The 21,697-nt window shown below is 44.4% G+C and overlaps 1 protein-coding gene across 1 annotated transcript; it reads right to left on the bottom strand.

The window, feature by feature from the left end:
- Positions 1-406: 406 nt before the first annotated feature.
- Positions 407-15,213, bottom strand: LOC116514013 (phospholipid phosphatase 2-like). The gene is made up of 5 exons (XM_032225430.1): positions 15,042-15,213; positions 9,124-9,401; positions 6,315-6,372; positions 3,989-4,165; positions 407-1,568 (listed from the first exon to the last, which is right to left on the bottom strand). The coding sequence occupies exons 1-5, from the start codon at positions 15,075-15,077 to the stop codon at positions 1,431-1,433; spliced, it is 687 nt and encodes a 228-aa protein (XP_032081321.1). The 5' UTR covers positions 15,078-15,213; the 3' UTR covers positions 407-1,430.
- Between the last annotated feature and the right edge of the window lie 6,484 nt (positions 15,214-21,697).

Genomic DNA, 21,697 nt, shown 5'->3' with positions numbered 1-21,697 from the left:
TCTCTAAGCGGTTTACAGAGTCAGCATATCGCCCCCCCAGTCTGGGTCCTCATTTCACCCACCTCGGAAGGATGGAAGGCTGAGTCAACCTTGAGCCGGTGAGATTAGAACCGCTGAACTGCAGATAACAGTCAGCTGAAGTGGCCTGCAGTACTGCATCCTAACCACTGTGCCACCTCGGCTCTGTCAACCCCCCCCCCCTCCAATTCCCATGAGAAAGGTCTGCCGTTCCAATCGTTTCAATAATTGTCTTTCTCTCGTAGCAACCGAGAGCCCGTAATTTGGAGTTTTTCCCATCCCCACGGCTCAAAATTTCGGACTTCAAAGTTTTTTGGGAAAAAATATGGTCATTAGTAGAATGAGCAATTAAAAAAAAGAGATGTCAGCAGTGACTTAAAAAGTCCGTTTAAATTTTATTCAATCTTGCTCGATTTTATCCATCGGGAAATACAAACCCACCTGTACAAAAATTTGATATCGGAGAGATAGGACTCCCTCGCCTCATTTTAGCAGTTTAATAAACGTCGCTGATATCCAGTATTGGTACTTCTTATGGTCGCTCAACCCAGACTAAATTTTAAGATATTATCTGGGTGACAATTTGCTTTTTATGGAGAAAATCTAGGATATTCAACTTGGCAACTTTGAAGACCCGTGGACCAACTCCCAGAATTCCTGGCTGGGGGGGGGGAAATTCCATGGCTGGCTGGGGAATTCTGGGAGTTGAAGTCCACGGGTCTTCAATGTTGCCAAGATTGGACACCCCAGAGCAAATATTTCAAACCACAAGTCATTTCAGTTTGTCTGCATTCAAACACAAATCCCTTTTCGATCGCCCATTGGGCCCCTATAAAAACTACTAAATTAAAGGAAAATGTCAGAAAAACACTCAAAAGGTGTTTAAAAAACCACCAATTTTGGTGCCTTTCCTCGGGAATCCTTCCAAAGTTTTGGGGAGAGGGATTATGAGACACCCACTAACTTTTTCAAAGCAAACAGTTGCAAACTTTTGCAAAGCCAAGAGCGAAGTCCAGATAAAATGCCGGCCATCGAGCGGAATATACACACCGGTGTGTGATTTTTACCCCCCACGCGGAAAAGAATTTGTCCAGAAGTCTTTCAACAAGAGACAAAAAGATTTGAACATTTTCAGATTCTGCCCCGGCTTATGTGGCGGTGAGGCAGGCTTTTTCCAAGTGTCAAACTTGTGTTGCGTTTGTGCTGTGCAGTAGCATCGGGTGTGATAAAAAAAATAAACAAAAGCGTTTAAAAAAACGAACGAAAAAGAAGAACGAAAGAGGGGGGAAAAATCTCCCAGTTTTCCCTTCTTCGTTGGACAAGTTCAAAAGGAAAGTAGAAATGCATCGGAGGAGGAGGGATGCGGATTACGTGTTCGCTGCTGAAATGAAAACAATTCAAAATCGCCCCGTTCACACAGGGACCCGATAGTTGCAGTGGTTACACTCCGACTCGCTTAGTGGCAGGGGGATGCTGGGTTTACGCCCGAGGTCCTGTTCGGCACACGGTGACTGGGGCCTCTCCTTGAAGAAGTCGGAGATGTAGCGGACCTGGGGGAAAAGGGGGCTCGGATGAGAAGATGCCAAAGATGGACAGTTTGATTTAGTGGTTAAAGCAGCGAGGCTAGAAACTGGGAGAATTGTGAATTCTAGTCCTGCCTTAGACATGAAAGCCGGCTGGATAACTTTGGGTCAATCACCAGGAGACAGTGAGTTCTAGTTCTGCCTTAGGCATGAAAGCCAACTGGGTGACTTTGGGTCAATCCCCAGGAGACAAGTGAGTTCTAGTTCTGCCTTAGGCATGAAAGCCAACTGGATGACTTTGGGTCAATCACCAGGAGGCAGCGAGTTCTAGTTCTGCCTTAGGCATGAAAGCCAACTGGATGACTTTGGGTCCATCACCAGGAGACAGTGAGTTCTAGTTCTGCCTTAGGCATGAAAGCCACCTGGATGACTTTGGGTCAATCACCAGGAGACAGAGAGTTCTAGTTCTGCCTTAGGCATGAAAGCCACCTGGATGACTTAGGGTCCATCACCAAGAGACGGTGAGTTCTAGTTCTGCCTTAGGCATGAAAGCCAACTGGGTGACTTTGGGTCAATCACCAGGCGACAGTGAGTTCTAGTTCTGCCTTAGGCATGAAAGCCAACTGGATGACTTTGGGTCAATCACCAGGAGACAGTGAGTTCTAGTTCTGCCTTAGGCATGAAAGCCACCTGGATGACTTTGGGTCCATCACCAGGAGACAGTGAGTTCTAGTTCTGCCTTAGGCATGAAAGCCAACTGGATGACTTTGGGTCAATCACCAGGAGACAGTGAGTTCTAGTTCTGCCTTAGGCATGAAAGCCAACTGGATGACTTTGGGTCAATCACCAGGCGACAGTGAGTTCTAGTTCTGCCTTAGGCATGAAAGCCAACTGGATGACTTTGGGTCAATCACCAGGCGACAGTGAGTTCTAGTTCTGCCTTAGGCATGAAAGCCACCTGGATGACTTAGGGTCCATCACCAGGAGACAGTGAGTTCTAGTTCTGCCTTAGGCATGAAAGCCAACTGGATGACTTTGGGTCAATCACCAGGAGACAGTGAGTTCTAGTTCTGCCTTAGGCATGAAAGCCACCTGGATGACTTTGGGTCAATCACCAGGAGACAGAGAGTTCTAGTTCTGCCTTAGGCATGAAAGCCACCTGGATGACTTAGGGTCCATCACCAAGAGACGGTGAGTTCTAGTTCTGCCTTAGGCATGAAAGCCAACTGGGTGACTTTGGGTCAATCACCAGGCGACAGTGAGTTCTAGTTCTGCCTTAGGCATGAAAGCCAACTGGATGACTTTGGGTCAATCACCAGGAGACAGTGAGTTCTAGTTCTGCCTTAGGCATGAAAGCCACCTGGATGACTTTGGGTCAATCACCAGGAGACAGTGAGTTCTAGTTCTGCCTTAGGCATGAAAGCCACCTGGATGACTTTGGGTCCATCACCAGGAGACGGTGAGTTCTAGTTCTGCCTTAGGCATGAAAGCCAACTGGATGACTTTGGGTCAATCACCAGGAGACAGTGAGTTCTAGTTCTGCCTTAGGCATGAAAGCCAACTGGATGACTTTGGGTCAATCACCAGGCGACAGTGAGTTCTAGTTCTGCCTTAGGCATGAAAGCCACCTGGATGACTTTGGGTCCATCACCAGGAGACGGTGAGTTCTAGTTCTGCCTTAGGCATGAAAGCCAACTGGATGACTTTGGGTCAATCACCAGGAGACAGTGAGTTTTAGTTCTGCCTTAGGCATGAAAGCCAACTGGGTGACTTTGGGTCAATCACCAGGCGATGGTGAGTTCTAGTTCTGCCTTAGGCATGAAAGCCAACTGGATGACTTTGGGTCAATCACCAGGAGACAGTGAGTTCTAGTCCTGCCTTAGGCATGAAAGCCACCTGGATGACTTTGGGTCCATCACCAGGAGACGGTGAGTTCTAGTTCTGCCTTAGGCAAGAAAGCCATCTGGGTGACTTTGGGTCCATCACCAGGAGACGGTGAGTTCTAGTTCTGCCTTGGGCATGAAAGACACCTGGGTCAATCACCAGGAGACGGTGAGTTCTAGTTCTGCCTTAGGCATGAAAGAAAACTGGATGACTTGGGGTCAATCACCAGGAGACAGTGAGTTCTAGTTCTGCCTTAGGCATGAAAGCCATCTGGGTGGCTTTGGGTCCATCACCAGGAGACGGTGAGTTCTAGTTCTGCCTTGGGCATGAAAGACACCTGGATGACTTTGGGTGAATCACCAGGAGACAATGAGTTCTAGTTCTGCCTTAGGCATGAAAGCCAACTGGATCAATCACCAGGAGACGGTGAGTTCTAGTTCTGCCTTAGGCATGAAAGCCACCTGGATGACTTTGGGTCCATCACCAGGAGACGGTGAGTTCTAGTTCTGCCTTGGGCATGAAAGCCACCTGGATGACTCTGGGTCCATCAGCCCATTGCTTACCGTAAGAATAGCGATGAGTCCTCCCTGCAAAAGGCCAACCAGCACATCACTCCAATGGTGCTTGTAGTCCGACACTCGGCTGTAGCCCACGTAGATGGCGAAGCAGAGGAGGAAGAACTGGATAGTCGGGCGCAGCAGCCGAGCCCATCTGCCAACCAGCCGGGCCTGAATGTAGAGCTAGAATCAACAAGAAAAGGGGGGGGGGCTTTAGAGACGGCCCCCAGAGGACTATGGCTTTGGAAGAGAAGGTCTTCCTTTGTACCCCAATGCTCCACCTGATGCCCAAATTGAATTCCACCCATGCTTCCAATCCTAAATGAGCACTAAAACTGGGCTTGCCTAATGCGGCCATGGGAAAGAAGAAGGGAGGGAGGAAATGGGAGGGAGGGAGGGAGGGAAGGAGGAAAGAAGGTGGGAGGGAGGTAGACAGGCAGGCAGGAAAGAAGGAAGGAAGGAAGGAAAGAAAGAAGTGGGAGGGAGGGTAGACGGAAGGAGGAAAGGAAGAGGGAGGGAGGGAAGGAGGAAGGAAGGAAATGGGGGAGTGGGTGGACGGAAGGAGAGAAGGAGGAAAGAAGCAGGGAGGAAGGAAGGAGGAAAGAGGCAGGGAGGGAGGAAGGAAGGCGAGAAGTGAGGGTGGAAGAAGGAAGGAGGGAGGGAGGGAGGGAGAGAGGAAGGAAGGAGGAAGCAAGCAAGCAGATAAACAAAGCACACAAACGGTAAATAAACAAGGGAGGCATGCGAATAAATAAATCAATAAAGGACGCAAATATATAAACTTTCCAATTAAATAAATGGGGCGTGAAAATAAGGAGAGGGGGGGCCTCAAAAAATAAATAAATAAAGGAAGGAGAAATATATATAGGACAGAAATAAGTAGATAAAGGAAGTGTGCAAACAAACAAACAAAGGAAGCAGGTAAATAAAGCGTGCAAATAAATTAGTGAATAAAGCACGCAAGTCTGATAAAGCCAGCAAATAACTGAAGGCTGCATGCAAAGGAATAAATGGTGCAAATATATTAAGTTAGCAAATGAAGAAAGAACGCAAATAAATAAATAGATAGATAGATGTTAGATAGATAGATAGATAAATAAATAAATAAATAAATAAATAAATAAATAAATAAATAAATAAATAAATGGAGTGTGCCAATAAATAACCAGGCAACATTTCTCTCCCACCTCCCCCAATTTGAAAGATCCTCACAGAAACCTGCCCCCCCACTTCCCTGCCCCCAGCGACGAGGGAAGCTTTTTAGGGGTTCTGTGCCAGCCTTCTGGCTCTCTCATTTCCTTTTTAAACGAGTAGAAAATGTGATCAGAGGTCTAAAGGGTATTTGCAATTCAGAATCGAGGTGGGAAGAGAAGCAGAACATCTGCTACCTCACTATTTTTTTTTTTACTTTATTTATTTTTTTAAAAGAACCAGGAGCTTTGGAAGTCAACCAGATCTCTTTTTTTTCTGAATTGTGGGGGGAATGTTGGCCGCATCCTGCCTAACTTTGTTAAAGAGTTCTCCAGATTCCAATGTTTTGGAAGCTTGGCCACTTGAAGATGGGTGGACTTCAACTCCCAGAATTCCCTAGCCAGCAAGAAAGATGGCCGGACTTCAAATCCCCAAATTCCCCTGCCAGCAGAACTGGCTAGGGAATTCTGGGAGTTGAAGTCCACCTATTCCCAAGTAGCTCTGAAGCTTGGCCACTTGAAGATGGGTGTACTTCAACTCCCAGAATTCCCCAGCCAGATGGGTGGACCTCAACTCCCAGAATTCCCCAGCCAGATGAGTGGACCTCAACTCCCAGAATTCCCCAGCCTGCCAGCAAGATGGGTGGACTTCAACTCCCAGAATTCCTCAGCCAGATGGGTGGACCTCAACTCCCAGAATTCCCCAGCCAGATGGGTGGACCTCAAGTCCCAGAATTCCCCAGCCAGATGGGTGGACCTCAACTCCCAGAATTCCCCAGCCAGATGGGTGGACCTCAACTCCCAGAATTCCCCAGCCAGATGGGTGGACCTCAACTCCCAGAATTCCCCAGCCAGCCAGCAGGATGGCTGGACTTCAACTCCCAGAATTCCCCAGCCAGCCAGCAGGATGGCTGGACTTCAACTCCCAGAACTCTCCAGCCAGCAGAACTAGCTAGGGAATTCTGGGAGTTGAAGTCCACCTATCTTCAAGTAGCTAAGGTTGAGAAACACTGCTCACAATTGCTTCTTTCCTGATCCGTTGAAATGAAAACACACCTGTGACTTTAGGTCCCAAAAATGGCATCCATCCCCCCACCTCTTATTCCAGAAAACCATTTCAATCCCTCGATCCATTCACTCACCGCTAAAAACAACATGCAGTACATCGCAAAGGAAGAATGTCCAGAATAGAATGACAATCTAGAAAGAGAAGGGGGGGAAAAGGAGAAATATATAGATTAACAGGTAAATCCTTAAATTATAATCCCACAATTGGAAGCCCCAAATTTCTGTTGCAACATGAAACATCGGTTTAAGTGAATTTTGCCCGATCTTACGACCTTTCTGGCAGCAGCTGTTAAGTGAATCACTGCCATCGTTAGGTTAGTAACACGGTTGTTAAGTGAATCTGGCTTCTCCATTGACTCTGCTTGTTGGAAGGTCGCAAAAGGGGATCATGTGACCTCCGGGACACTGCGACCGTCATAAGTAGAGTCGGTTGCCAAGCATCTGAATTTTTTTTATTAAAGTTTTCTTAAACTTTAATGGCGCAGTGGTTAGGGTGCAGTACTGAAGGCCACTACAGCTGACTGTTATCTGCAGTTCAGCGGTTCTAATCTCACCGGCTCAAGGTTAACTCAGCCTTCCATCCTTCCGAGGTGGGTGAAATGAGGACCCATACTGTGGGGGCAATGTGCTGACTCTGTAAACCGCTTAGAGAGGGCTGAAAGCCCTATGAAGCGGTATATAAGTCTAACTGCTATTGCTATTGCTATTGCTATTTTTATTTTTAATTTTCAAAACAAACACAACACATAAAATCTTCCTTTTTTACATACTGTAGAAAGTGTATCAGTTGGTTATAAAAACTTTTGTACATCTCTTCCACAGTCATCAAGCATAATTCATATTAACTCAAGTATTTTAACTCAGATATTTATACATGTTACCGTCATCATACCTCCATTTTCATTTGACTATAGTTGTTTAAACATCCTTCATCATAAAATATACCAAGGTTTAATACATAACCACATACTGGCATTACATTTACTATTTCTAAAATCCTCCAATGACACTGAATCCTTATGTCCTATTCTAGCTAAACATCCATAATATTTAATAACAAAGTTTTCTATCCTTCTTTCCAAATCGCTGTTTACAATTCACATCTCATTTCCTTAACTACGATGAATTGTTATTAATTTTTGACTGCTTCCTGTTAATGGTTACCAGCATCTATTTATAACTGCATTGATTTTAAGAGTTGCCAGGAAATTCAGTTCATATTCACATTCATCTATTCCTGAAATAGAGTTTTTTCCTTTTAGGAATTTTGCTCTCTTAAAGGTAAAGGTTCCCCTCGCGCATATGTGCTAGTCATTCCTGACTCTAGGGGGCGGTGCTCATCTGTGTTTCAAAGCCGAAGAGCCAGCACTATCCGAAGACGTCTCCGTGGTCATGTGGCCGGCATGACTAAACACCGAAGGCGCACGGAACGCTGTTCCCTTCCCACCAAAGGTGGTTCCTATTTTTCTACTTGCATTTTAATGTGCTTTTGAACTGCTAGGTTGGCAGAAGCTGGGACAAGTCACGGGAGCTCACTCCGTTACACAGCGCTAGGGATTCGAACCGCCGAACTGCCGCCTTTTCTGATTGACAAATCAGCGTCTTAGCCGCTGAGTCCCTGAATTTTACCCTCTTGCGGTGATGTTATATTTGAAACTTCCTTTTCGAACGTAGCTTTGCCTACTGATCGAATTTCTGCGGCAAGGTTTGTGGCCTTTGCAAAAACAATGCAGGCAGTCCTCGACTTATGACCACAATGGAAACCAAAGTTGATGTCGCTAAGTGAAACATCCATGAAGTGACTTTTTGGCCCATTTTTGTGACCCGTCTTGCCACAGTTGTTAAGTGAATCACTGCAGTTCTTAAGTTGGTAACAGGTTTGTCAGGTGAAGCTGGCTTCCCCATGGATTTTGCTTGTCAGAAGGTTGCAAAAGGGGATCGTGTGAAACACCCCTCCCCCCGGGGCATTGCAACCGTCGTAAGTATGAACCAGTTGCCAAGTGTCTGAATTTTGATCACGTGACCATGGGGACCAACGGTTTTAAGTGTGAAAAAAATGCCTTAAATAATTTTTTCAGTGCCGTTGTAATTTTGAAGGGTTACTAAATGAATTTTTGTGATGGCATTTGGGTAACAACTTCCTCACATCAATGACGCTGTTTGGACAGAAACAATATTGTGTGTGTGTGTTTGTGTTTGTGTGTGCGTGTGTGCAGCCATTGAGTTAGTAAATCCTCACGATTTTATAGATATTAATTAAGGGGGTATTTGTTGCAGTGATTAGGGCAGCAGGCTGGAAACTGGGGACTATGAGTTCAAGTCCTACCTTAGCCACAAAGCCAATTGGGTGACCTTGGGCCGGCCACTCTCCCTCAGCCCTTGGAAGGAAGCAATGGCAAATCACTTGCCAAGAAAACTGCAGCTACTTGTTCAGATGGTCACTAGGAGTAACAATTGATTCCAAGGAATCCAGAAAAAAAGGTTAATAGTTAATTATGGATACAGATAGTCCTCCTTTAGCGACTGCCTCATTTAGCGACTGTTCCGCGGCCACAGTGGTGAAAAAGTAACTTTACAAAAATCCTTGCATTCACTACCTGGGTGGTGAGAGTGTAAGCACAGTCACAGTTTATTATATTTATTTATTTATTTTAGAAAATTTATATTGCTGCCTCCTTGCCCATTAGGCTTCACTTAATGACCAAATTCCAGGTCCAAATGTGATCGCTAAACGAGGACCAGCTGTTTTCCTGAAAGAAAAAATTTCGGGGAATATTCCAGCGCAACACGGAAGCCATAGGGAATATATGGATATGGAAACCGGGTCCCAACGGCGGTCGTAAGTCCAAGGACCCTCTGCACCTCTGACGGCACTGAACGTACCTGGATTCCGTGATGTTTCTGGGGTTGCCCTGGCATACGTCTTCCACCTGGAGGTAAAGCGAGCAATTCACTTTGGTCCAGTCTGGCTGGCAGACCGCCAGGAAATTGGGCCGCAGACGGCCGATCGTGTACTTGGCCAAGTCGGTCAGCGATTGGCTGACAGCGCTGCCGAACAGGAAGGTCCCAATCACTTTGTAGAGGGCGGCCAGGTAATTGTTGAACTGGGAACGGGAGTACAAGCGCTCCGTGTAGACCAGGTAAGCCTCGCCGATCGAAATCTGAGGAGAAAAAAAAAATGAAAGGGGAGGTTCCCCCGGGACATCCATTACGCCCTCCCCGCCTCACTTTCCACCCTCAAAGCTGGCGGGTCGCCCTTGTGAAGACGCCACTAGCCCTTAAGTCACCAGGCGACCATCCACGACCCAAGACACCTCTGGGAATTCTACCCTGGACATTTCTAAGAAGAGTCTAGAACCAGTGATGCCGAAAAGGGGGCGCTGGGGGCGCTTGTCAGGGACGCGACCTGGAAGAGGAGCTGCCCTATGTCCGCATGCACACTGTGCAGCTCCTCTTCTGGTTTCTAGCATGCACGACGATCAGCTGGCCAGTGCACATGCGCAGATGGAAACTAGAAGACCAGCTCTTCCGGTTTCTGGCACTGCCATGCGCGCAAAGGCCAGCTGATCGTCACATGTGCAGGCGTGCCAGAAACCCAGAGCAAAGGGCAAGGCTGCATGTGCCGTGAGACATGGCTGTGCGTGCCACTTTTCTATTCTATTCTGTTCTGTTGTTCTGTTCTATTCTTCATTCCAATATTCTATTCTGTTCTATTCTATTCTGTTCTATTCTATTCTATTCTTCATTCCAATATTCTATTCTGTTCTGTTCTATTCTGATCTGTTCTATTCTATTCTTCATTCCAATATTCTATTCTGTTCTGTTCTATTCTGATCTGTTCTATTCTTCATTCCAATATTCTATTCTGTTCTGTTGTTCTGTTCTGTTCTTCATTCCAATATTCTATTCTGTTCTATTCTATTCTGATCTGTTCTATTCTATTCTGATCTGTTCTATTCTATTCTTCATTCCAATATTCTATTCTGTTCTGTTCTATTCTATTCTGATCTGTTCTATTCTATTCTTCATTCCAATATTCTATTCTGTTCTGTTGTTCTGTTCTGTTCTATTCTTCATTCCAATATTCTATCCTGTTCTGTTCTATTCTATTCTGATGTTCTATTCTATTCTTCATTCCAATATTCTATTCTGTTCTGTTCTATTCTGATCTGATCTGTTCTATTCTATTCTTCATTCCAATATTCTGTTCTGTTCTGTTGTTCTGTTCTGTTCTTCATTCCAATATTCTATTCTGTTCTGTTCTGTTCTATTCTGATCTGTTCTATTCTTCATTCCAATATTCTATTCTGTTCTGTTGTTCTGTTCTGTTCTTCATTCCAATATTCTATTCTGTTCTGTTCTATTCTGATCTGATCTGTTCTATTCTATTCTTCATTCCAATATTCTATTCTGTTCTGTTGTTCTGTTCTGTTCTATTCTTCATTCCAATATTCTGTTCTATTCTTCATTCCAATATTCTGTTCTGTTCTGTTCTGTTCTATTCTATTCTATTCTTCATTCCAATATTCTATTCTGTTCTGTTCTATTCTATTCTGATCTGTTCTATTCTATTCTTCATTCCAATATTCTATTCTGTTCTGTTCTATTCTATTCTTCATTCCAATATTCTATTCTGTTCTGTTATTCTGTTCTGTTCTATTCTTCATTCCAATATTCTATTCTATTCTGTTCTGTTCTGTTCTTCATTCCAATATTCTGTTCTGTTCTACTCCTATTCCTCAAATGCAAACAGGACCAATTGTGCTACAGGCAGTCCTTGGTTTACAACTGTTCATTTAGGGACTCTTTGAAGTTACAACAGCACTGAAAAAGTCACCTTTTTCACACTTATGACCATTACAGCATTCCTATGGTGACGGGATCAAAATTCAGATGCTTGGCAACTGACTTGTACTTATGACGGTAGCAATGTCCCAGGGTGACGTGATCCCCTTTTGTGACTTTCTGGCAAGCAAAGTCAAAGGGGAAGTCGGATTCACTTAACAACCGTGTTACTAACTTACCAACTACAATGATTCGCTTAATGACTGTGGCAAGAAAATAGCCACAGCAATAGCACTTAATACTTGTATACCGCTTCACAGTGCTTTTACAGCCCTCTCTAAGCGGTTTACAGAATCAGCCTCTTGCCCCCAACAATCTGGAAAAGGTATAAAATGGGGCCAAACTCCCTTAACAAATGTCTCACTTAGCAACAGAAGCTTTAGGCTCATTTGTGGTCGTAAGTCAAGGTCTACCTGTACTAAGAAAATGAAATGGCGACTTCTATCCTTAATTTTTTCAGTCGGAGAAGAAAGTCTTTTATCCTGTTCAGCCACACCGAGTCGGAAACTTTAATTAAGTTTCTCATTAAGAAAAGGAGAGTGAAATTTAGAACAGCTGAATAAAAACCAAGATTTTAAAATTGTCTGCCGGGTTCTTTGTTCCCATCTGCAAACAATAGTAAAGTTCAGACGGCTAAGCATTAAATTTAAACGGTTTCAGCTTCCTTTTCACATCGTACAAACAATTAAACACGCTGCTCCGTCTCTTTTACTAACAGTACATTGAGCAATTATTGTATAACCTCGGGAATTACCTGCTCATTCTTACTTAACACCTTCCTTTTTTTGGAGGCTACCCATTTGATTTTAATCAGATAAAAGGATTACCCCAAGACTAAACCGAGGACGATTGACATACTTTTCAAAAAGAAGGAAATGACGATCAACCTTCCCCGTATACCTGTATAAGCTCTATTATGCTAAATAACATAACGTAAATAAATAGCATTTTAACTGTTTTAATTAAAAAAAGAAACTGGCTGTGGGTTATGATTCCCTGTTGTGGCCCAGCAGGAGCCGTTGGAGCTGCCGATGGACTCCGACAACGAGGGGCCCTATGAGTCGGGAAGATGTGGAGGACCCTGGACAGGGTTCCGACTCTGAGCAGGGCGCAGAGAGGCTGGTTGGCCACCAGGAGGCGCCTGAGAAATGGAGCGGCGGCACGCTCCCGAAGTCAAGCCTTGGAGCAGTGGGGAGGAGACAAGGGAGTGTGATCCTGACGTCATGCATTGGAGCAGTGGGGAGGAGACAAGGGAGTTGGTCCTGGATGCCCGGCAACGGAGGGCTAATAGGCGTAAAGAACAGTTACGCAGTTACAGGAGATAATTGGACTCAGCTGGTGGTAATTAGGCTCCTCTCAAGACTATAAAAGGAATGGCTTTCCACACGCTCGTCGCAGGAGTCAACGTACTTACTAGAGCTGAAGAAGCTAGCATGGCTCTCTTGGCAGGCTGGATTGCTGCCAAGGTCAGTCTGTGCTGGATTGCTGCCAAGGTCTGGTCTGTCTGTTAATAAATCCTTGAAGTATCTTTGTCTCGGCATTAAGAGGGGGGGTCAGAACAATTCCCTATACCCATCTGTGGCATCTATGTACCACAGGTGGCAGGCAGAGCCCTCTCTGCAGGTACGTGAGCTGTCCCCCCAGCTCAGCCCAGCATGCATGTGGGACAGAGGGATTCACACACATGCATGGGGGCCGGTGGGGTATCACAGGGGAGATGCAGCCCCCCCCCCGCCAGGGGCCTGTTTTTGATCCCAGGAGACTTCAGGGAGGCCTACTAGGCCCAAAACAGGGCACGTGTGTGTGTGTGTGTGTTTGAATGTGCATGTGCGGGGAGAGGCGGGAGATCGGGGGGGGGGGATTGCCTGCATATATGTGGAGATGTGTGGCACGCGAGTGGGGTGTCTCATGCGCAATGGCAAGGTTAGCCATCACTGCCAGGGGTCAGCAATCTGCGGCTCATGTGGCTCTTTCATCCCTCTGCTGTGGCTCCCTATCGCTCAAAATATGCGTCAAAACCACCAATGTGATTTATTGAGCTTTTCAACCCCCAGTAGATAAATTAAAGAAAAGAAAAGTTGCAGAAGAAAACCGAACGTTTAACTACATATACTAAGTTTTGTGGCCACTCAGGAAATAGTCAGGGAAGGGTTTTGTGGCTCCCGATGTTTTCTTTTTTGTGGGAAACGGGTCCAAATGGCTCTTTGAGTGTTTAAGGTTGCCGACCCCTGCCCTATACTAATTAACTGCACTTTTTAACCAATAAAACAATCTGCATGATATAGTAAGATACTGGGAAGGACTGGGTGAAGTGGGGGTGGGAGGAGAAAATTGCACCCCAAAATAGCGGTTAAGGAAAGAAACATGTCCACCTCTCACCTGATCTCCCAGAAGGTGGGCCAAGTAAAAACTGGACATAGATTTGAAAGAAAAATTGGGGTAAAAGGGGAAATTATTTCCAAATGTGATCAACAGACTTTCAGTCTTATCTGATAAAAGAATTCGCGGCCCAATACTTCACAAACGTTCTGTTGCTAAGTGAGACAGTTGTTAAGTGAGTTTTGTCGCATCCTATGACCTAACTTGCCACCGTTCTTAAGTGAATCACTGCAATTGTTAAGTTAGTCACATGGTTGTTAAACGCATCTGATCTCCCCATTTGCTCATCCAATGTTCACACAGAAGGGGATCACATGACCCCGGAACATTGCAACTGTCGGTTGCAGAACATCTGAATGTTAATCCCGTGACCCTGGGGATGCTGCAACGGCCGTAAGTGTGAAAAACGGTCCTAAGTCACTAAATGAACTATTGTAAGTTGAGGACTGCCTGTATTCCCAGCTGTTTTAGGCTGAGCAAAAAAATATAAGTCACCTGGGAAAGCCAATGGAAATCATCAAAAAGCGAAAGTTAGAATATTTCAGACATGTGATGCGACACCCAGAAAAATAGGCATCCTTCCCTTAATCCTTACCCAAAAGAGACAAATAAAACACAATTTAAGGATTATCCTAGATTTTATAGAATAGAACAGAATAGAACAGAATAGAATAATAGAGTTGGAAGGGACTTTGGAGGTCTTCTAGTCTAACCCCCCTGCTTAGGCAGGAAACTCTACACCACTTCAGACAAATGGCTATCCAACATCTTCTTAAAGACTTCCAGTGTTGGGGCATTCACAACTTCTGGAGGCAACTTCTGTTCCACTGATTGATTGTTCTCACTGTCAGGAAATTTCTCCTCAGTTCTAAGTTGCTTCTCTCCTTGATTAATTTCCACCCATTGCTTTTTCTCCTGCCTTCTGATGCTTTGGAGAATAGGTTGACTCCCTCTTCTTTGTGGCAGCCCCTGAGATATCGGAAGACTGCTATCATGTCTCCCCTAGTCCTTCTTTTCATTAAACTAGACATACCCAGTTCCTGCAACCGTTCTTCATATGTTTTAACCTCCAGTCCCCTAATCCTCTTCGTTGCTCTTCTCTGCACTCTTTCTAGAGTCTCCACATCTTTTCTACATCGTGGAGACCAAAACTGACTGCAAATATTCCAAGTGTGGCCTTACCAAGGCCTTATAAAGTGGTATTAACACTTGACGTGATCTTCATTCTCTCCCTCTGTTTATGCAGCCTAGAACTGTGTTGGCTTTTTTGGCAGCTGCTGCACACGGCTGGCTCCTATTCAAATGGTTGTCCACTAGGACTCCAAGATCCCTCTCACAGTTACTACTATTGAGCCAGGTACCACCTATACTGTTTCCTCCAAGGAAAGATTGAAGGCCAATGAGGTCCAAGCAGAAGAAGAACATCATGGCTTTGAAATCTAAGGGGCTGGGTTTTCGGACAAAACTCAACAGCACTTTTTTCGTGCGGCTGTTGATAAAAACAGGATCGCCAACGTCCAATGACGGATACGGCACAAGAAGAAGAAGAGGAGGAAAGGAAAAAACACCAGCCTTACTATAAAAACGGTGCAGGGAATGGTCACGCCAGCCATCACCCCATGCGTAATGGTGTCCGGCTTATACGGATAACGGATGGAAGTGTCCTCACAGTAGAAGCTCCTTTTGTAAGGGGAATTCACCAAGGTCAGGATGGCGAATGGAAGTGAGGCTGCAAGGGAGAGAGAGAAAAAACAGACACGACATTCAATAGGGCTCCTCACCAACTCTTTTTTTCATACTATATACCCCCCTCCCCCCTAAGACCCCACCTCCCTCCCCCCCCCCGACTTCCCAGAGCCCGTACACGGTATAGATTTTTAACAAACACAGTCTAAAATATATTAAGACAAAGGAAGTTAAAAAAAAAAGGAAGTCAATAACACCTGCGTTGAACTCAGCTTCTTCCTGTTACACTAACTTTGAGCAGTTTAGATTATTCCTAATCTTAAGCATAGGCTATCTGGAATTTCTTAGTCCCGTATTTGTTTTGTGTATAGTCAATCCATTTTTTCCAGTCTCGTTTATATCTCTCATTTGAGTGGTCTTTAAGATATGCCGATATTTTAGCCATCTCGGCTAGGTTTGTAACTTTCAATGTCCATTCTTGAGTTGTAGGCAAGTCTTCCTTCTTCCAGTATTGCGCCACCAACAGTCTTGCTGCCGTTATTAGGTGCAGAACCAAGTTGGTCTCTACTGCTGTAAAGTCAGTACATATACCTAGTAAAAATAACTGAGGAGTAAACTTTATCCTTCTTTTAAAGACATTTTGCATGATCCCCCACATTTTTATCCAAAATGCCTTAACCTTTTGACAAGTCCACCATATATGAAAATATGTAGCATCGAGAGAAGAGCTTTCAATAGGGCTCCTCACCAACTCTTTATCTCACATCTATCCCTGCTCAGGCACCTGCATAAATCAATTTATTGTCCGCAACAGCTGTACCTGGACACAAGTTGTTTAGGCACCAAAGAAATTGTCCTTCACACTTTTTGGCAGGGATTAACCTTTCCATCTGCAAAACAACCCATTAGAATATCTATGGAGATTCTCAGCGCATCCCAGATCATGGTTTGTTCCAGTGGTGGGTTTCAACATTTTTTAGAACCTCTTCTGTAGGTGTGGCCTGTTTTGTGGGAGCGGCTTGCTGGCCATGTGTCTGGGTGGGAGTGGCTTGCCAGCCATGTGACTGGGTGGGCGTGGCCAACTTGTAAAATATGGTGAAACTCACTTAACAACGCTCTTGCTTAGCAACCAAAATATTGGCTCAGAAACTGGCATTTGAAGCACGCAAGTCTTAAAGCTGTCAAGTTACAAGATCCTTGCACCCCTAACCTCTTAGAAAAAAACCCTCAGGGGTGTTCAAACTTGGCAGTTTTAAGACTTGTGGACTTCAACTCCCAGAATTCCTCCTCCAGTCATTTTGGCTCAGGAACTCTGGCATTGAAGTGTGCAAGTCTTAAAGCTGTCAAGTTACAAGACCCTTGCACCCCTAAGCCTTTAGGGAAAAAAAAACCCCAGGGGTGTTCAAAGTTGACAGCTTTAAGACTTGTGGACTTCAACTCCCAGAATTCCTCCTCTCGCTCTTCATTTTGATGATGTGGGGACGGGTAGGGGGAGGGAGCTGGAACCGGTTCTAAACGGCACAGTAGATTTGTGGAACCTCTTCTAGAGAAGAGGCTAGAACTGGCAGGAACCCACCCCTGGTTTGTTCCAAAGGGACTTTTTTTTCAAGAGGGAACTGGACTCTGTTTTTTTTTTTTTTGAAGACATTTCGCTTCTCATTCAAAAAGCATGTGCGAAGCGAACCAGTTGTCAGGCCTGCAGTCATATCCCTTATAGGATCTTTGGCCTGCCATGCTCTCTATTATTTCACTATGCTGTTTCATTAGTTGGGGTAATTGGGAGGGGGAATAGTAAGGAGTAGAATTGTAGAATGTGTTGTTGTCATTCCTTTCTAGAAGCCCAAGGTCATCTTTTGTCTCCGCACCTGACCGGAACTAGATGGGTGGAAATGCCAGCATGGGAGAGGAAGATTGGACCATGGGATGGACTTGTGGGTGCGGGGGCAAGATCATGAACTTTCAACTGGGTGGGAGCCACAGGAAGTTTTCAGATTCGGGTTTCCCACAGATGTGCCAACATGTCTCTCTTAATAAATTGGAAGTTTGAGGAAAGTTTTGCCTTGGACTCTGGATGATATTTGGAACACTGCCACCAGTACCAATGCCGGTAGGTTACTACTGGTTTGGTAGTAAAAAAAAATTGCACGCACATTTTCATTTAAAAAGGATCTGTGCATGCGCACATTAAAAACAAATAAAAATTTACATTTTTAAAATGAAGATTGTTCTGCGCATACGCAGAACATAAAATCAAGAGGGCGCCGCCGATCAAGAACCGGTACGTGTGAGTTGGGGGGGAAAGGTAGGGGGAATGCTTAGATATCTTATTAACTGATTTTGTTTCAGAATATGTTATAAAGGTGTAATGTTATTGGAGGTCTATTGAAACTGCGAATGAATGCCAGTAGGTGGTTGTGTCTTTAAATACAAATGATTTCAGATAAAAGCACATTTGAATAATGGTAATTAAATGAGAATTGTGGTACAGTGATAGTAAAATACATAAAGATCTTTGATTTAAAATGTACAATTCAATTTGAACGAAGTATATGTAATGATTGTGGAGGAAGCGGACGAAATGTATTTGTAACCCATCGACACGCTTTCTACAAGATGTAACGAAGGATGATTCTTTTTTTTTTGGTGTTTTTGTTTAATTTAAACAATAAAACTTTTCAAAAATAAAGAAAGAAAGAACCGGTGCGTGTCACTGGATACGTTCGCCCCTTTCAGTTATGTTAAAAAAAATAAAATTAAGCCATGTTATCAATAATAAGCAAACAAAGGGATGTCCTTTTCCTTTCTTTCCCACCATAACGTATGATATTTTTTAATCCCGAAGGAATGGAAATAACCAAAGCGTTCATATCTTCCACTGAATGTTTTTGGGAAGCTCAAATTCCAGAGACCAACCTAGAATTATCCCAGCAGTGTCATCAAATATAATACGGCCTCAGCAGAAAAATAAAATCCACATTGATAGAGTTTATGTGAACCTATTTAATTTTCTCCGCCTAATGTGCCAATAATTCTAAGGGACGAATGAGGAGATCTTTTCCATAATGTCACTCTTTTGATTGTCGACCATGTGCAGATTTTTTCCAACTTCTTCTTCCTCCATCAAATCAAAACAAGCGTCCTTTAAGACAGTGTTTTTCAACCACTGTGCCGCGGCACACTAGTGTGCCGTGACATAGTGTAAGGTGTGCCGTGGGAAAAACACCCACCGGGTGTTTTTGCCTTGGGACGTCCCGAAAGTTGCTTTCGGGACACAGGGATGCCTCTATTAAGTCCCTGCGGCCCCGCGTTTACTTTAAAAACGCGGGGACCGCCGGGAGGTAGCGCATGCAGGGACGTCACTGACGTCCCATGCGTGCACCCATAGCAACAATCGCGGAGGATTCAAGAGAATTACTTTATATATAGTCAATATAGGCACAGAGTTAAAAATTTTTAACATTTTCTAATGGTGGTGTGCCTCGTGATTTTTTTCATGAAAAAAGTGTGCCTTTGCACAAAAAAGGTTGAAAAACACTGCTTTAAGAGAAGGCTGCAGTTTCCCTTGAGATCGTATCAATCTTTCACCTTCTTTGCTTCTATTCTGCTGTCACATGGACAAAAATTCCTCTTTTTTCACCATTGTGGTTGTGTCCTGTGGCTTAGTGCTCGAAAGAGAGAAGACTCTAGTCCCCGACTTACGACCATTCGTTTAGTGCAGTAATGGTTTTCTCTTACCTTCACTACCGCCTGCGCAAAGCGTCTGTGATGGCGTCTGGGCAGGTAGGTGGAGCCTCGCGCGATGCTGCCGCCACCGGTTCGCCTGCATCGGGGCGAACCGGCAGAATACTACTTCTGGTTTAGTGACCATTCAAAGTTACAACGGCATTGAAAAAAGTCATTTAAGACTGTTTTTCAGAATTATGACTGTTGCCGCATCATCCCCATGGTCATGTGATCAAAATTCAGATGCTTGGCAACTGACTCATACTTGTGACGGATGCCGTGATCCCCTTTTGCGACCTTCTGACGAGCAAAGCCAACGGGAAAACCAGATTCACTTAACAACCGTGTGACTAACTGAACCACTGCAGTGATTCACTTAACAGCTATGGCCCCAAAAGATCATAAAACGGGACAAAATTTACTGCCTCACTTAGCAACGGAAGTTTTGGGCTCAATTGTGGTCCTACATTGAGGACTACCTGTATTATGTACCGATCTTGCTTTTTTTGCTCTTTATCCCTGTATTTAATGTTTTTATAAAGTACTTTACATATTTTTATGTTTATGATTTTAATTGCAACCCGCCCAGAATATCTTTGCAGAGATGGCAGCATAGAAGTTAAATAAATAAGTCTGATGTACATGCAATAATCAATCAATCAATCAATCAGAATAGAGCTGAAAGGGACCTTGGAGGTCTTCTAGTCCAACCCCTTGCTCAAACCCTTGCCATTTCAGACAAGTGGATGTCCAGTCTCTTCTTAAAAACCTCCAGTGTTGGAGCATCCACAACTTCTGGAGGCAAGGCGTTCCATGGATTAATTGCTCTAACTGTCAGGAAATTTCTCCTTAATTCCAGGTTGCTTCTCTCTTTCATTAGTTTCCATCCATTGCCTCTTGTCCTGCCCTCTGGCGCTTCTTTTAACATTTTTTTTAAATTTCGACTTACATTTCATTTAGTGACTGTTTGAAATCACAACAGCACTGGAAAAAAAAATCACACATAACCAGTTTCCACATTGGCAGCTGTTGCAGCATCCCCGTGATCACAATTCGGATGCCTGGATTCATATTTATGACGGTTTCAATGTCCTGGGGTCGTGTGATCCTGGCTAGGTTTCCGACAAGCAGGGTCAAGCCAGATTCCCTTAACAACTGCAACTTAGCAAATGTGGCTCCCCCAAATGTCATAAAACGGGGTGCAAATCTCCTTAAGAACTGTTTTGCTTAGCAACAGAAATGTGGGGGCTTGATTTTGGCCGTAGGTCGAGGACTACCCACCGGGATCAAAACGTACAAAACAAAACAAAATGAGGGGAAAAAAAACCCCTTTTCCTGAAAGCTGGGATAGTTGGGGCCAGGCAGGCTTTTGCGGGGAAAATTGTGTTCCCAGAAAGCAGAAGTAGGTCACACAATAAATTAATCTTAATATTTGGCGAAGCGCTTGGACAAGCCGCTGAAGTTTTCTTGGCATCGTTTTTGGATGTTGTTTTCCTTTAACGTCTTTTTCCCAGGGCCGAGGGAGTGAGTGACTGGCCCTGGGTCACCCAGCTGGCTTAGTGCCTGAGGCAGAATCTGAACTCGCATCCTCCTGATCTCTAGCCTGGGGCCTTTCATTACCACACCACACTGGTTCTCGGGGGGATAAATGTAGGTTAACGATACATTTTTTTCCCCTACATGTTATTAGCCTGCTTCCTAGGCTCTTTTTGACTGAAAACATGTTTGGTGTATGTGTGTGAGGTGTCCTTCCAGATAACAACAGGGTACTAGTCCCTGTTGTTTTCTTGCCAATACATTTCAGAAGTGGTTTTGCCCTTATCTTCTACTTCTCCCTGGGGAGAACAGAGAGAGAGAGAGAGAGAGAGAGGGTAAAGGCCCAGAGTCTCCAAGCTGGCTTCATAACTAAGGTAAAATTAGAACTCAGGATCTCTGGTTTTTAATCTGGTGCCCAGTGTATCTCGAAATTGGCCTGTGGACTTCAACTCCCAGAATTCCTCAGCTAGCAATGCTGGCTAGAGAATTCTGGGAATTGAAGTCCTCTCCTCTTAAAAGCTGCCACGTTTGAGAATTCTGGGAATTGAAGTCCACCATTCTTAAAAGCTGCCGCGTTTGAGAATTCTGGGAGTTGAAGTCCACCATCCTTAAAAGCTGCCACGTTTGAGAATTCTGGGAGTTGAAGTCCACCATTCTTAAAAACTGCTACATTTGAGAATTCTGGGAGTTGAAGTCCACCATCCTTAAAAGCTGCCACGTTTGAGAATTCTGGGAGTTGAAGTCCACCATTCTTAAAAGCTGCCACATTTGAGAATTCTGGGAGTTGAAGTCCACCATCCTTAAAAACTGCTACATTTGAGAATTCTGGGAGTTGAAGTCCACCATTCTTAAAAGCTGCCACGTTTGAGAATTCTGGGAGTTGAAGTCCACCATTCTTAAAAGCTGCCACGTTTGAGAATTCTGGGAGTTGAAGTCCACCATTCTTAAAAACTGCTACATTTGAGAATTCTGGGAGTTGAAGTCCACCATCCTTAAAAACTGCCACATTTGAGAATTCTGGGAGTTGAAGTCCACCATCCTTAAAAGCTGCCACGTTTGAGAATTCTGGGAGTTGAAGTCCACCATTCTTAAAAGCTGCCACATTTGAGAATTCTGGGAGTTGAAGTCCACCATCCTTAAAAACTGCTACATTTGAGAATTCTGGGAGTTGAAGTCCACCATTCTTAAAAGCTGCCACGTTTGAGAATTCTGGGAGTTGAAGTCCACCATTCTTAAAAGCTGCCACGTTTGAGAATTCTGGGAGTTGAAGTCCACCATTCTTAAAAAC

Source organism: Thamnophis elegans, chromosome 1, assembly GCF_009769535.1.
Source record: "Thamnophis elegans isolate rThaEle1 chromosome 1, rThaEle1.pri, whole genome shotgun sequence".
Lineage (NCBI taxonomy): Eukaryota > Metazoa > Chordata > Lepidosauria > Squamata > Colubridae > Thamnophis > Thamnophis elegans.
The sequence above is the reverse complement of the archived record's forward strand: the minus strand, read 5'-3'. Positions and strand labels throughout refer to the sequence as shown.

Bases quoted from the DNA above. Each gene is read 5' to 3' on its own strand.
- LOC116514013 (XM_032225430.1), bottom strand. From the start codon at position 15,077: ATGGCTGGCGTGACCATTCCCTGCACCGTTTTTATA. The intron at 4,166-6,314 runs GTGAGTGAATGG...TGTTGATTCTAG, and splicing joins ACTGCATGTTGTTTTTAGCG to CTCTACATTCAGGCCCGGCT. The intron at 1,569-3,988 runs GTAAGCAATGGG...CTTTTCCCCCAG, and splicing joins GACTCATCGCTATTCTTACG to GTCCGCTACATCTCCGACTT.